This window comes from Otolemur garnettii, unplaced genomic scaffold (assembly GCF_000181295.1).
Source record: "Otolemur garnettii isolate 467f Iridium unplaced genomic scaffold, OtoGar3 scaffold00039, whole genome shotgun sequence".
Lineage (NCBI taxonomy): Eukaryota > Metazoa > Chordata > Mammalia > Primates > Galagidae > Otolemur > Otolemur garnettii.
Window position 1 is genome coordinate 4,425,737 of NW_003852434.1, and position 16,160 is coordinate 4,441,896.

General features: G+C 37.4%; 1 protein-coding gene across 1 annotated transcript in view; it reads right to left on the reverse strand.

The window, feature by feature from the left end:
• The window catches only part of ARHGAP24 (Rho GTPase activating protein 24), a 368,579-nt gene that overhangs the window by 224,597 nt on the left and 127,822 nt on the right, over positions 1–16,160 (reverse strand). Inside the window, exon 2 of the mRNA XM_003790030.3 lies at positions 5,050–5,137. Within this exon, the coding sequence (XP_003790078.1) occupies positions 5,050–5,137 (88 nt within the window). The remainder of the gene's footprint in view (positions 1–5,049; positions 5,138–16,160) is intronic.

Sequence of the window (16,160 nt, forward strand, 5' to 3'; positions counted from 1 at the left end):
GTCATTGTTGTTTGGCGGGTCTGGGCTGGGGATTCGAACCCGCCACCTTAGGTGTACGTGGCTGGCGCCTTAGCCAGTTGAGCTATAGGCACTGAGCCCATATTCATACTCTTAAAATAGACTCTAACCTCTAATACTCTAATAGCCCATTTTTAGGTCATATATATTTTATTTTAACCTCCTGGAACATTACCTGCAAATTAGTGATGTATAATTATATATGTGTACATATTATAGGTATATAAATATATACACACATCACAAACACAGCTACAGCATTAAACCTTGATCAGATCAATTCTCTTTGCCTCAGATTCTTCATCTACAGAATGGATAGCACAGAGATGATGATACTGCCTGCCTCACAGAGGTGTTATGAGAATTAAATTGAGGAATACAGACACAGAGCCTGAAACACTGCCCAGCAAAGGGAGCTCTACAGACTACTGTACACATGGCCCCTCGTGGAAATTGTGCCCCCCAGCGGTGGGGAGCTGCTTCTCCTGAGTTCAATGTGTCTCCCCCACTCTTAGTCGGTGACTCTCTGATGCCACTGAAATGTCCTCACTCCCTCACAGACGAAAAATCTGCAGAGCGCATGCCCTCAGAGCCTTCTAACACAGTTCTCCACCAGGGCAGGTTTCTTAGGTACTCAACCTAAAATTACAGATGGACAGAACTAAAGAGTTTCCTCCTCATGATTCTGGAATTGCTGCTAAGATGCGAACCCCTCAAAGAAGGGCTAAAAATCCACATTTGAAGTTCAAAAGCCCAATGAGAGTTGTGCCTCACCACTTACCTTCAGGGTTTACTTAGAGAAAACATTTCAGAGAAAACCAGCACTGCCTCTCACTATTACAAGAAAAAGACTAGAAAAGAGGAAGTGTCTCTTGGAGATAGAAATGTTCATGATAAACACTATTTCGGGGGGGGGGGAGGACTAGGATTTCTCCCCCCAGCAGAACAAGCAGAAAAGTACAAGTGCATTGTCTGTAAAACTGGATGTATGCTGGAACGGCACCGCTCATCCTCTAAGTTGGGGACTTGTCATTGCTTCTGAAGCTTGGCGGCCACTGACCTTGCTGAGGATTCCGCTGACGGCCCACAGAGAAAAGGGCGGGATGAAGGAGGCAGCACCAGTGGAGCAGCCTGCATTTCCCTTGCAAGGCAAACCGGGCATGTGAGTGTCTTGATTGCTGAATTGCCTTCGAGCCCTTTGTTGTACCCCATCCAATGGGACCGTCCCCAAGCTGAGACATTCCTACCATGTGAAGTGGGTTTCCAATTTCAGGGACATTGAAAAAATCCACAAATGTACCTCATTAGAGAGCCAGCCTTTAGAGGGGAATACATGTGTAAATACCCAGTCGGCTTGACAGGGCTACATTCCAGCAACAGCATCGTGTAGTAGGAAGATTTCTGCTGCTTCCATCCTCCTCTGGGTGTCTTCATCAGAGAGGAGGGCAGAGAAGTGGGGAGCAAAGCTTGCAAGGAGTCTCCCTCCACATCAGCCACTGAGCCACAAAGAGGGCTTTGCTGGACCCGGGGAAGGAAAAGTCCAACTAAAGGGGAAAGAGGACTCAGCAGAGCAAAGTGGGGCAGTTTCCCATGATCGAGATTTCTCCATAAACCAGGCAAACACACGCAGCCGATAAGGACTTGTTTAGTACCCTGTGTTACTGTACCAGGTGTGAAGGGTACGGTAACCAGAGACAAAGATGTGGCTCCTGATTATAATGTTTGGAGTGACAAATCGTCCTGTCTCTTCTCGCCAGTCTCTGCCTCTGTATCATGTTTTCTTTTTTTGCTGTCAGAGACTGTTCCCCTAAGAACATGAAAGCATCATGATTCTGTTAATTACTCTGTTCAATTTTTTAACATCACAAGGAAAACTCGACCAGAACACATTTTGAGAAGCAAAGAGGCCATCCGCATTTTCTTCCTTCAAGGATTGTGTATTACAGAGCTGCCAACATTCCTTTCTCAACTACATTTCCCAAAAGCTTAGCACTTGGCCATAAAAGTTCGCTCCAGCCTAAAATTTGGCATGTGTGACACAGAAGTCTTCAAATTTGCCAATTTGGCTGACATCTTTGTGAATAGCAAGGAGGGAAATAGGAAAAAAACTGGAGTGAAAGGCCATAAATCATACCATTATTTGGAGGGATTATTCATTTCATGGGATAATGAAGCTACAAGAAATTAAGCCTAAAATATGTTTGTGTTTTTTTTTTCAGTGAGGGTTTTCAAAAGCCTAAAATGTAGAGATATGATACTATGTAAAAAATGTAAATAAGTAATACACAAAGATATGAGATTCTCCATTCTGTTAATTCTTGTTTCTCCACAATTTCACATGATTATTCCTTTGTTTTATAAAGTACTTGAGATTAAAAAGAAAGCAAAAATAAAACAAAAATTTCCTACCTATGTTCAGATATATATGAATAAAGGATAAAGATATAAAGCATTCTAGAGAACCTGTACCCTTAGACACACACACACATGGATATATATGTGTTCATAGCACTAGATTAAAAGGTCTGTCTAGAAAATCTCCAGCCACATAATCTGAACAATAGAGATATACGTGGCTGGACACTTTCCAGGCAGCCCTCAAATATGGACAAGAGCTTACTGGAGATTTTTTGAAAGCATTATGGGCAGATGAGATTAAGGAATGTAATCTTTTCCTATCCATTGATATATCTTAGGTAGTTAGGCTTGAGGTATTTTCCCACAAAGACAGAGACTTCTTGGATCTGTAAGCATCATTTTTTATGATAGGATTTAAGAAGTGGCAGTTAACAGAACTCCACAGAGAAAGTCAGTGCAAAGTAAGTGTGCTGCCACGGTCTGCTGCCGGACAGGTCTGGAGATAATTCTCTACAAGGCACGACCACATTTTTGCAATCCTGCCTGCCTCCTATGAGATCTGCATAAGATGAAGCAGGTATAATCTCCTAGAGTCCCATGTTGAACTATTATACAATTGGGAAAATTGGAAAACACTATCTTGTCATTTCCATTTGCAAATATAAACCAAGTGTCATGCTATCCCTAAACAATTCTGATTTTGAAAAACAATGATGAAAATCATGTGCTACAGATCCCCACATGATTATACAAGTTCAGAAGCATTTGCCTGGAGCTGCCATCCTGGTGTCAGGGACACACCAACATGGCCCCAGTGACTGAGATTAATGACATAAACACTGAATAATTCTCAATCTAATCATGTGTATTTTCCCAGCTCTCTCTTCAAACAAATTTTTAGTCTATTTCTTTTCATGCTTCCTAAGAAAATTCGGAATTGTAAAATCTAATTTAGAAGCTACTATGTAAGTTACACACTTATTAATAATTCAGGAAGCATCTTTTCACATAAACTATGGGCATACTATGCTTACCTCCAAAATTACAGAAGCAAGTTTAAATTTCTTTCAACACTTTTTTTGAAAGGGCAACCTTCTGATTCCATCTTACATAGTTTTAAACTCCTTAAACTTTACTCATCAAAAGCCATTATGTCCTATGCACTACATAGGAGATGTCTGCCCTAGAATAGAAGCACGTTGGCAAAGAGGTTTCATCCATGACTTCCTTGAATACACAGCTCTCCCTAAAACAGCGTTGACAATATCCATCTATATTACATCAGAACTTCTTCACTGAAAGATTCAATCTCTTCGCAGCTAGCTGACTGAATGAACACGGGGACCTTCAGTATTCCTGGAGATAAAGAGTTATATTCATCCCTTTAAAATCACGCTGATATACAATCCAACCTGCACTGATGTTTGAGAATAAATAGGAAAAGAAATTTCCTCTACTGAGACTTCAAAGACTTTGCAACATCTGGAATCTGATTCTATACAGGGTATTCCAGTGAGAAGTAAGAAGAAAAGGATTTTAATGGAGCAAACAAGATTCAGGTTTCTTTCAATATGTTCTCCCTGGGGGGAAACAAATAACACAGTGCATCTGACTAACCTTTCTGCACTTCAGCTGCATTAATTAACATTTAGTCATGGATTCCATCCTGAGCCAGATGAACTCAGTGCTACAGCTGTTTTCATTGAAGGGCAAAAAATATGAGTTCACATTTCAGATTCCCAGCATTTGTAAATCTGAGAAAAAAATATTGTATAGACTGCCTTTGTGCCAACACTATTGATAAGAATGAGCTATGATTTAATAAAAATAAAAGAAAAAAGAAAAATAAATAATTACATAGTACTCACTTGCTCAAATAAATTCACACCCACCCTAGGCTGTGATTAAATCAAGTATCAATAGTACATAAACTGGGTCAGGCAGAGCCAATTCTATAAAAATCACATTCTTACCTCCCTTTTTCTTACATCAAGGGATAAGGAAAGGCTAAAGAACTAATCAAAGAAGTGGACCAGTGCCTTGGAGAAACTGTTGCTGGGTTAGTAAGAAACTTAAGTAGAGATCAGGTACAATAAGAATGGTCCAGATGATGGAAGAATGAACAGCTGTTGGTAGGTTTCACCGCAGGGTCTGACGATGTGGCACAGCCACACTCAACTTCACAAGCCAAACTCATGGAAGTCGTTGTCTGGGAGCAAAGTTGAGGTACAGAACCGTAATACTCAGTAAGCCATTGAGAGAGGGGGTTTGTTTTGTTTTTGTGGCAATGGACCCTTTTAAGAGGCAGTTTTATGAAAAAGTATGTCAGTGCCTGAGCTGGAAAGAGTGTTCTACCTACAACATCTAGTCACAGTTTGTGTCACAAGACCACTGTAAAATCAAATTTTTCTCCAACAGTCTCTTACAATTTCTACATCAACTGAAATGGTCAACTCTGGAGTCTCATGGAGGAATGGAAATCCAGTGTCCGCGAGTGTGCATGCATTCACTTATACCGGCGTGCATACCAGGAGTCATTATCTGGGTAAATGCTAACCAAATTTGTTAGTTGCCTTCTTGAATTATTGTTCACAGCCATGACTCAAGAAGAATGAACTAGGTCTAATCTGTCTTCCCTTCTATCAACACGGATTTGACAATAAAATATCTTACCCGGAACGACTTCGAAAAGGAATTTCCCTGGGTTTTCTTCATTGCAGGGATGTTCAAGGACTTTATTTCCAGGCAGAAAAATAGTGCCCTGTGAACAAAAATGGGCAAATCATTAACATTATTAGATAGCAAACCTCATAGATCATCATCATCATCATCATCATCGTGAATACCCAAGGTGTGGCTGCAATCCGCCATTTGCGTCAGACTCCTTTATGTTCCCAATAATCAAAAATCATGTACCAGAATCATATTTATTTAATCCTTAACAATATTTATTGAGCATCTTGTATACATAATATGCTATATTAGCTACTAGATTTTTTTAAGTATCATTTTTTAAAAGACATTTGGTATGTTAGAATTTTACCGAGGATTCTAACAACATCATATTTAGTTACTAGAGTAACTTTATGAGGTAGGTATTATTTCTCCCACTTTATAGCTGTGAAAAAAAAGCAGAGACATCAATTAAATGTTAGGCAATGTTGTGATAAGATTTCTCTTGGTTATCCATCTTCTTCTCTGTATGTTGGATTTCTCTCCTTTCAGTGAAACATTGGCATTACTACGGAAACATATTTAAGTCTAGCCCATTAAAAAATTACTTTAACTCCACCTTCCCCTTCAGCTATCATCTTGTCATTTCCCTTGGCTAGCAAAGAGTTGTCTACACTGAATACATTTCCGCCCATGTATCCGCTACTACCTGGTTTATGTACCCATAATTCCACTGTCATGACTCTCACCCTCTGTGTGCTTGAAATGAGCAACTCCAATTAACTTGACCTTCCAGAAGCATTCATCACTACTGACCACTCTTTCTTGAAGCACTGCCTTGATTTCTTGGTTTTCTCCAGGTTTTCCCCTCACTTCTCTGATTCCTGAGTCTCTTTTGCTGACTCTAATTGGCCTTTAAATATTTGAGTTTTTCCAAGATTCATCCAATGATTCCCTTTCTTCTGGCTCTTTCTCCAGCCTGTATCATCTATGCCCATGACTTCAGTAACCAACTATAAGACAATGATTCTAACCCAGGGTTCTCTGAGTTCCAGTCCTTCACATCTGAGAGCTTATTTGACATTCCCACCTAGACATCTCAAAGACATACTAAAGTCAACTTAGTCAAATTAAAATACAAGTAAATCTGGTCCTTACCCTGAATTCCCTAGCTCAGTGACTGGCGCCATCTTCCATACAGTTGCAAAAATCAGAAATGCAGGAATCCTTATCTCTATTACACTCTATTTCTCCTGTCACTACCCTCTAGTTAAAAGCAACCATTATTTCTTGCCTGGAATGTTTCAAATTGTTCTTTCACTGAATGCTCCAGAAAACCTTAAAATATTTCAACCCATTTTTTCCTTACAGCACTCAGAGTAATCTTCAGAAACAGAAATTTGTACTGCAATTTTCCTATTTAAAAATCTGCAACAGCTTTCATTTTTTTCTAGGATAAAGGTCTGGGTGGTCTAGCACCACTCATATCTCTAACCTATTTTTTCCACTGTTACATTTTTGTTACTTTCTGTGGCTTTATATGGTCTAGCAAATTGCCCTTTTATAAATGGCATCGTGCTCCCATCTATCTCAGGACAACAGTATTTCCCTGGTTATTTTATACCATTCTTATGACTGAGTACATCTAAGATATGCTTGCATAAAGTCCTGAATTTATCCAGGAATGATTTGCCATGGTATATAATTATGTTTTTTGTAAGGTTATTTGATTATTGTCTATCTCCCTCATTAATCCATAAGGAAACAAAGATGATAATATGTGTTTTGATACTTTATTTACGACTACCGTCTAACATTTTTCCTGGCATACAATTAATGCTAAAAAGGTATATTTTTGAGTGAATGAGTGCTATTAGAGCTGGAAAGATAGCACGCAAAACCAAGCATGCTGGAGTCAAAGCCCAGGCTTTTGACCACAATATCACACATTTTTTTTCACACCTTGAAACAATATGTATTTAGCTCTTATAGATTATCATTCATTGGTCATCCTGCCTGGTTTGGCACAGAAAATTATAATTATAACTAGTTCCCTCCTTCTGGGCTTAGAGACATAAAGCATAGTATTCTTAACTAAAACTAGGGAATGATAGGATAGGTTAGAAGTATCCCTCACTCCACATCTTACCAAGTCAGGTGATGGAGGTACCACTTCGGTTTTCCTCCTCCAAGAAATACATTTTTCTGATGTTCATCATATCTAGATTCCTCTGACCTTGAATCCCATTTTGGTCACTGGTATCTTAATAACATTTGTTTTTAATTTACTAAATACTTTGAAGATTTTCATCATAATTAAGACCTTTTATTACCCCTATAGGCTTAATCTCTATGGTTTATATATAAAGTGGTATAATCAATTGCTTCCATTAAGATTGTATTCTATTTACTAAAAGGATTTTTTATTTCTTATAGCATAACTGTATACATTAATGCAATCAGGGGGTACAGTGTGCGGTTTTCATATACATTTTGAAATACTTTCATCAAACTGTTTAACATAACCTTCATGTCATTTTCTTTGTTATTGAGTTAAAACGTTCTTACTCTGCTTTTAAAAAGATTCACTTGTACCCTTGTAAGATAAACCATAGAGGTGAAAGGAGTTTGTGAAGTAATTTCAATTTATGATTTATCTTAGAACGTAGCATCTAACCTTCCAGATATAAATCAGGTATACATAGTATTCACATGTTTGGGTGACTCCTGTTTAATTCTATACCTTCGGGCTCTACTTAAGATCTTAAATTGTATGTGTGCCATATACGTTGAATTCAAGTCTCTCTCCTGCATGAACAAAGCCTTCATGAAATCCCAGACTACCTCAGTTGGTAATGAAAGGACTCCAGGTCATGCTGTCCTTTGCTGTCTTTTTATATATGTAAAAAAGCTGCTTCTGCCTAAAGTTACTGTTTTCATTTTCAAATCTGATATTATGCAAGTTTTATATTTTGACAGTTTTCCAAACAAGCTGTGATATAAAAATAATAGTTTAAATATCCATAGACAGAGTTTAAGGCAGGATATATTGTAACAAAAAAAAGGATATACTGTAACAAACATTTACTGTGGCCAATTTAATAAGTCATTCAATACAGTAAAGTAAAATCATTTAATTGAAACAACTATCTTGATCACCTTGCATAGAAATTATGTAAAGTCCACAACTAAGGGAAATATCTTAATTGTGATAGTTATTTTCAAAGTATTTAACAATGTCAGAAAATCTCTAATGTACCCATTGCAGTTAACCAATATGAATACCACATACATCCTTTCATATATCTACATATTTTTGCATATGAACATATAAACATATACAGAAATATGTAAACTAATTTTTACAAAAATAGTAATCAAAATAAAAAGGCAGCTTCAAAACTTAAGAGTCATATATTTTTATTGTGCCAATGTAATAATCTACATCATCCTTAAAAGTCAAACTGAATAATACTTGCTTGAATATTCATGCTTTTACATCTTCTATGGCTGTAAAGTGTTTATGCATTTTTCTAATGTTATTGTGAAGACTATTTTAATGCACGTTCATGAAGCCAAGTCTTTGAGCTCTCTTTCTTAACCTAATTCCTTCAGGGCAAATACCTAGGAGAGGAATTAGCCCTCTAGAATCATGCACTGTTTAATGCATTTATTTAATTCTTACAGGGCTGCTATAAACTCGCCAAATGAAGAAGCAACTGACTAGTAAGGAAGTATTAATTGGAGTGGCCACCCTAACTCAGAAGCAATTTATCGACATCCACCATGCCAGCTATACACCGGCTGTCTGGAAAGTATCCAGCTGTCTGTGTCTCTATTTTTCATAGTACGTGGCTGAATACTCTCTGGACAGCCTTGATAATTTCTATAATTATCTCAGGTGATATGAGGTATGTGAAAGAAATAAACTCTTCCTCTCAACACAAGAATAACACAGTACATAACTATACAACAAACAAGTGCCAAGGTATGTAGAAAAACAAGAAAATGCAATAAAAGTTTAAGACAAGCATCACAAGGCCAAGCTGGTTAGTTAGGAAAGATAATACAAAGCAAATGGTTGTTAAAGGAAGATAGGTTTTTAAGATTTAGTGAGCTAGGAGAAATCTTTCAAAGTGCAGGAAATAACATCAACAAAATCAGAAATTAGAGCCATCTGTGCAGAGCACATTAGAATAAGCAAAAGATCCATGTGGAGAAATAATTAGGAAGTGCAGATTGTGGGTTACATATGTTGAGGATGTGCTGTAGGAAATCTAAGCCGAGGCGGGAGATGGTGCACTTGATATCCGTAACAACCGAGAGCCAGCGCGCTCCCGAGCAAAGCAGATGGAGGTTTAAGAACACCAGACTCCTAACAGTTTGTTGTCATAAAGCAATTAATTTGACATAAGATGGTAAAGTCAAGACTTATACAGACACCGGCAGCAGAAATGGCATGCACTTGCATTAGAGATGGATTAGTAGGGACATAGTTTTAAGAAAAATAAACAGGTCATGGGTTAAACAGGAAATAAAGAAGAGGAGTAAAAAATGTGTTCAGTTTTTCCCTTTATATCTGGAGAAAGGTGATGCCTCTCGTTAGGCATGGGAGTCAGGAAGATGCAAGCTCTGTTAGGCCCATAGACTAAGCCCAAAGTGGGCGATGTTTGTTCATTTTCTGTTCATGCCTATGCTGGACATCTTTGTTCCCGCAGACCTCTCCCCCCTCACTCTATTCTGTACCTAAAAGAGTCATCTCTATAAATTGCACAAACCAGGCTCCCTTGATCTCTGTCTTTGAGTTGGGTTTGAGAGGCCACAATAAGAAGTCATAAGACTACCCAACAGGTACTTCAAAATACTTACCTGTGTCCCTCTACGCTAGGCAGCAACCTGGTTGTAGTTGCACCAGGTCCCATCTCAGTCCACACGTCCCGAAGTTGCAGGATTCCCCAAGTTCCAGTACGACTGAGTGGTAATGGGTTCTGCCCTATTTTCCGACCCAGAGTGTTTCTCCAGCCACTGCTTTTCACTAACCCTCCCAACATTTAATAAATGGTTTCTTTCTCACACACTCCTCAATGATCCTTCTAGGGTGCAGCTTTTAATTTCTTGCTAGAATACCAAGTGACAGAAGAGTCAGGGTGCAAATGTCCTAAGTTTTCTAAGTAAGGTCATGATCACTGCATGATGTGTGCTTCATTGCAAATTTCAGAAGATAAGAAAGAAGGAAGTCTACCCTTTTGGATAGGAAGTCAGCACATGTGGCAATAATTACATGACAATAATCAATCAGCATACTCAGAATGGAATTATACTTGTTTTTATCCCAGATAGAGAATATCTTTTTTATATAAAATCTTTAAAACTTCAACATAGCTTACTAGAACGAACAAAATCTTTTATAGTTTGAGAACTAAGACGCAGCAAAAGCAACATAATTCAGAACCACACCAGTAGTTTCCTTGCAGCTAAAACTGCTATAAAAAAGAAAGTTCATCTCTAGTTAATATTAAACCACAGGAGATTGAGGTAAGGTTGGAGACTGTTGAAAAGAGACATACAGATCTTATTCTCTGGAATTTGGCTTGCAAAAAGCATTTTTAGGCAGTTTTGTAAATACAATGATGAGATCTTTTTTCTAGCATAAAAAAGATCACAAGAAACGAGGCAAATTTTCAGTTTGACAGTACATGTGTATTTTGATGAGACTACACAGAGTTTTGAAAATGAGATAAAGGTGAAATAAATATTATTCAACAGTTTTTTATTAAACTGACATAAGTTCATTCTATTTTGTTTCTTTGTAGCAAGTTGTTTCACTAATTCATTCAACAAATATTTATTAAGCCACACCTAGGCCCTTTCCGAGGCCCAGGGAGTATAATGATGAGAAAGGCCAATAAAGTCTTTATATTCCTGTCCCTAAGAATTACTTGGAGAAGGCAGAAAGTTCAAAGAAGGATTACATACAAAGCCCCATTATGACAAGGAAACAGGATACTGTACACTTATGAAAGATATTAATTGTATCCATAAGTGCTCTGGCTGCACAACAATCTCCTGATAACAATGAAGTTTGTGGATAAGTAAATCCATTCTGGAGTCAATCCACCCTAGCACAGGGTTCCCCTTCTCCTACCTTTCAGCCATGGCACTTCAGGCAAAATGCTATTTCTTAGCTTTTTCATCCTTAAAATGGGATGAAAATACAATCTACTTCATCACATTTATTACAGACTAATAGAGTGAAGTTTGTAGAAAAATGCCTGGTAAACAGTATTTATTATTTTAATATTTAAATTTTTTTCTAATATCCCAGAAGCCTCAAAGATATTCAGGGTTCGTGTCTTGCTAATCCCTAAATAAAAAAATGATTGTAGTAAAGGTTCAATATATATGTGCTATTAATACATATAGCCGAGTAACGGAAAGATAAACTAGAATACTTAAAGCCAGTTTTTAGTATCACGTTTGCAAAGATCGACTAACCAAAACAAGCAAAGCTCTACTTAGCAATCATAATAATAAATAGCATGGCATTTGATGCTGATACTGATGACTGCTAACATTTCTTGACTATTATTTTGCTAAACACTTTGCTAAACCAATGACCATGGGACACAGGTACTTCTCATTTTAGAAATGAGAAAAATGAAGCTCTAGGAACACCAGGCTGAGACTCTGGCACAGTGGATTCCTAATACATATTTTCTGAACAAAAAAAGTGAAGGAATTAATACAAGTTGCTTTAAGGATTCCACCTTTAGTTACTAACTCAATTTATGTTCCTATGTCTAATAAATGGCTGCTATTAAATAAATCTGAAGACGTTCTATAGCTAACTTCTACAGTTATCAAGCTTCTTCTTATCTCTCTTCTCTGTGGAAGCACAGCCATCTCATTCTAGCTACACTGGGGTCACTTCTGTTTGTCAGTACATTTTGATTCATTGGAGAATGGAGAAATTCCTTGACTGAGGTAGTAAAAGGGGAGAAACTTTGGAAATGAGATAAAGGAAGACATTATACTTCTAAAGCTAAAATTCTACAATCACAGTCTCAAAATTGGTAGAGGCCTAGAGTTCCCTTTCTCAACGTTTATCTAATAGATGAATTCCTCTGCAATCCTACAGGCACTCAATATTGGTCTCAACATCTCACTGCCTTTCGTAAGGTATCCTTTGTCATTTTTGAAAGACTGAAATTAGGAGAAAAATATAAACAAGATGTTGACACAAAACCCATCCCCTAACCATTTCCATTCCAAGTTCTTCCATTTGGAGTGAAATCCCTTTCCCACTCTGAACGGTAATGAGTGACATCCACTGAGGTCACTGTGAACCAGCACTGAGTTACAGAAGCAATGCTGAAGAATGCATAAACCAAGTCCCACGTAGCTGGTGAAGTGCAGAGATTCGACCTGATTCTGGGAAGTCCCAGCACCACTTCCTCCACCAGATAACAGAAATCCACAGAGGGATGTGTTGGCTCACTCAGTCTTTTACTCAAAAACATAGATTTAGTATGCATTGTGTGTTGAGGATGCCAAGATGCTTAGGGAAAAGTGGAAATGGTAATATAGGTCAATTATTATGCAACATTTCTCTGTTTAAAAACTTTCTTTAATAACAATGAGCACTTGTTACTTGTGTACTGAAAATATATATGTATGTTTTTAAAGGACAGAAAAATGACAGGAAAAAGCAGAGCTGGATGAGGGACTTCTGGAACCTTAACTTTAGGTTTCTGTCTTGCAGTGAGCAGTATTTGAGATGGTCCTAGAAAATGTCTAAACATAGGATAATTTACTAATTATCACCTCTAGTGATCCAAGGTATCAGGTTCTAATCTCTGGAAACTGTAAATGTTCCTTTTCAGGAAAAAGGGACTGTTCAGATGTGATCAATTAAGGAGTGTGACATTACTCTGGATTTTCTAGGTAGGCCCTAAATCTAATCCCAAACATCCTTATAAAAGGGTCAGGGAGATTCCACACGCACAAGGGCAAAGAGCTCTGTGAACACAGGGGCAGAGACAGGCGTGAGATCGCCACAAGCCAAGAACAGCTGACAACCACCAGAAGCTGGGAGAGGAAAGGGAAAGATTATCCCTCAGAGCCTTGGAAGAGATTTTGGCCTTCCTTAACACGCTAATTTTGGACTTTGAACCATGTGAAAATAAATTTCTTTTGTTTTAAGCCACCAAGTTTGTGGTACTCTTTTGCAGCAGCTCAGAGAAACTAAAATATAAAGACTCTGAAACAAATCTTCCAATGATCCCCTGGAGAGCAGCCTGTAAACAGCTGAGGTTTTAAAATTAGTCTACCCTAAATTCTCAAATACCAGTAAATGTTGCCTAATTTTTAATTTGCCAATCATTTGGGGGAAGAATCCACAGTGTGCAAGGCATTCAGAGAGGTGCCAGCCAAAGAAAGTCCCTTCTCACCTAACCCTCTCCTCTCAACTGAGAAAACTATTAAACCATTCTCACATTCATGTCCTTGAATCAGAGGGCATCCGTGGCAAGGTCAAGAGTCCTTATTAGGAAAGAACTGATCTTGACTGCTAACCCTTCTCCTATTTATTAGGACCTTGTATTCAGTGCCCAAGAATACATGAAATTTTACAACTTCTATTATTTCTCAACTAGGAAAAAAAAATGTTAGCCCCTCAGGGTGGGGTAAATGCCAAAGGTGTGAAGTAAAGACTATGGCAATAGGAGAAAAAGGAAAAAAGGGGCGGGGGGAGGTTGGGAGCATTGTTATTTTATTATGAAATAGAAATGTGAAGAACAAAACAGTTATTACTATACAGTATTCATTATGGAAATATGTAGAACCCTAAAGAGAAGGGTCCAATAAGCCATTATCAATGGACTGGAAAATTGACGATAAAATAGTCTCATTTAAGCTCTCATTTTAATTAACTAATAAACTCTCTGTGTGATTAAAAAAAATTAGAAGGAATGGACCTAGATTAACCTTGGAAGAAACAATATAATAGTTAAGCCTATACCAAAATAACCTGACATGCTAAATATAATGATCTTGCTAATTTTTTCATAACTAAGTAAAATTATTTTATAATCAAATAACTTTCCACATAATTGAATCTTGAGATTGGAAAGTTTAAAAGAGAGTTAAAAACATTTTCAATGTGAAGAAAGCAACTCAGGACTTAATCACCCAGATGCTTTTGACACTCTGAATTGATGTTTCTAAAAATCAATTCATTTCTCAGCGTTTTGTAGTTTTCCCTGTAGAAGTCTTTTCACCTCCTTAGTTAAATATATTCCTGGGTGTTATATTTTCTTTGTTTCTACTGTGAAAGGTATTGCATCTTTGATTTGATACTCAGCTTGACTGTCGCTGGCGTATGTGAAAGCTACTGATTTGTGTACATTGACTTTGTAACCTAAGACTTTGCTGAATTTATTTATCAATCCCAGGAGTCTCTTGGTTGAGTTTTTCTTTGGGTTTTTCTAGATATAAGATCAGCAAAGAGTGATAGTTTGGTCTCTTCTTTCACCTTCTCTTGCTCAATTGTAACAAATACTCCCAAGTTGAATAGAAGTGGTGAAAGTGGGCAACCTGTCTAGTTCCAGTTATAAGGGGAAATGCTCTCAATTTTTCTCCATTCAGTGTGACATAGAACATAGGATTGTTATATACGACCTCTATAATTTTGCAGTATGTCCCATCTATACCATTTTGTTGAGTTTTCTCATCACGAAAGGGTGCTGAATTTTGTCAAGTGCATTTTCTGGGTTGATTGAAAGAATCATATAGATTTTGGTTTTGCTTCTATTTATGTGGTGGGTTACATTTATACATTTGCATATGTTCAACCAACCTTGCAACCCTGCATCGCTGAGATAAAGGACACTTGGTTATGGTGATTTTTTTTTTGAGGTGCTGCTGAATTTGGGTTGCTAAAATTTTATTGGAAATCGTTGCATCTATATTCATAAAGTATATTAGTCTGTAATTTTCTTTTTTAGTTGTGTCCTTTCCTGACTTTGGTATCAAGGTAATTTCGGCTTCCTAGAATGAGCTGGGTGAGAAGGGATTTCCTTCCTTCTCAGTGTTACGGAATAATTTCTGCAGTAGACATACAAGTTCCTCTTTGTAGGTTTGGCAAAACTCAAGTGCAAAACCATCTGGCCCAGGACTTTCTTACATTGGAAGATTTTTTGTTACTACTTCAGTTTTGTTGCTTGATACTGGTCTATTTAGAACTTCTATTTCTCCCTGACTGACCCTCCAGAGGTTGTGTGTTTCCAAGAATTTATCTATTACTTCCCCATTTTCAAGTTTATAGGCATAGAGATTTCTATAGAATTCTAGGGTGATGTTTCACATATCCAGGACATCAGTTAGGACTTCTCTTCAACTTTTAATTGAGTTTGTTAAACTCTTTCTTTTCTGTTTTTAGCTAATCAGGTAAGAAGCTTTTCAATTTTTTTTTGTCTCTTCAAAAAAAAACAGTTTTTTTTTTAAATAAACAACCGGATAGATAGTTAGTTGCCAACCAAATTCAGTTAGGCCTACATAGAGCTTAGTTCTTTCTTTTTTTTTAATTTCAGATTGATATAGGGATACAAATAATGAGGTTCCATTGGTTTGTGTTTCTAAGGTAAAGTTCAAGTTGTAGTTGAGCCCTCATCCAGAGGGTGTGCTATATACCCTTACATTGTGCATACTAGGTGAGAGCTTACTAATCCCCCATTTGAATATACTTGTGTTTTTCTCTCCTGTCGGAATGTAGGTGCCTTTATATTGGTTTCATATTAGTATTGAGTACATGAGATACTTGCTTTTCCAATCCTGTGAAACTTTTCTTCTGCTGACTTTGGGTTGATTTGCTCTTCCCTTTCCAATTCCTTGAGGTGATTCATTACATTGTTGACTTGCAAACTTTTTCTGTCTTTCAGATGTTGGTGTTCAAGGCTATGAGTTTTCCTCTTAGGATAGTTTTGGATATATCCCACAGATTTGGATACTTTGTGTATCTATTACTATTTTGTCTTTTGATTTCCATCTTAATCTCTTCATTGACTCAACTATCATTCAGCAGTGGGTTGTTCAGTTTCCAGAAGTCTGTACAG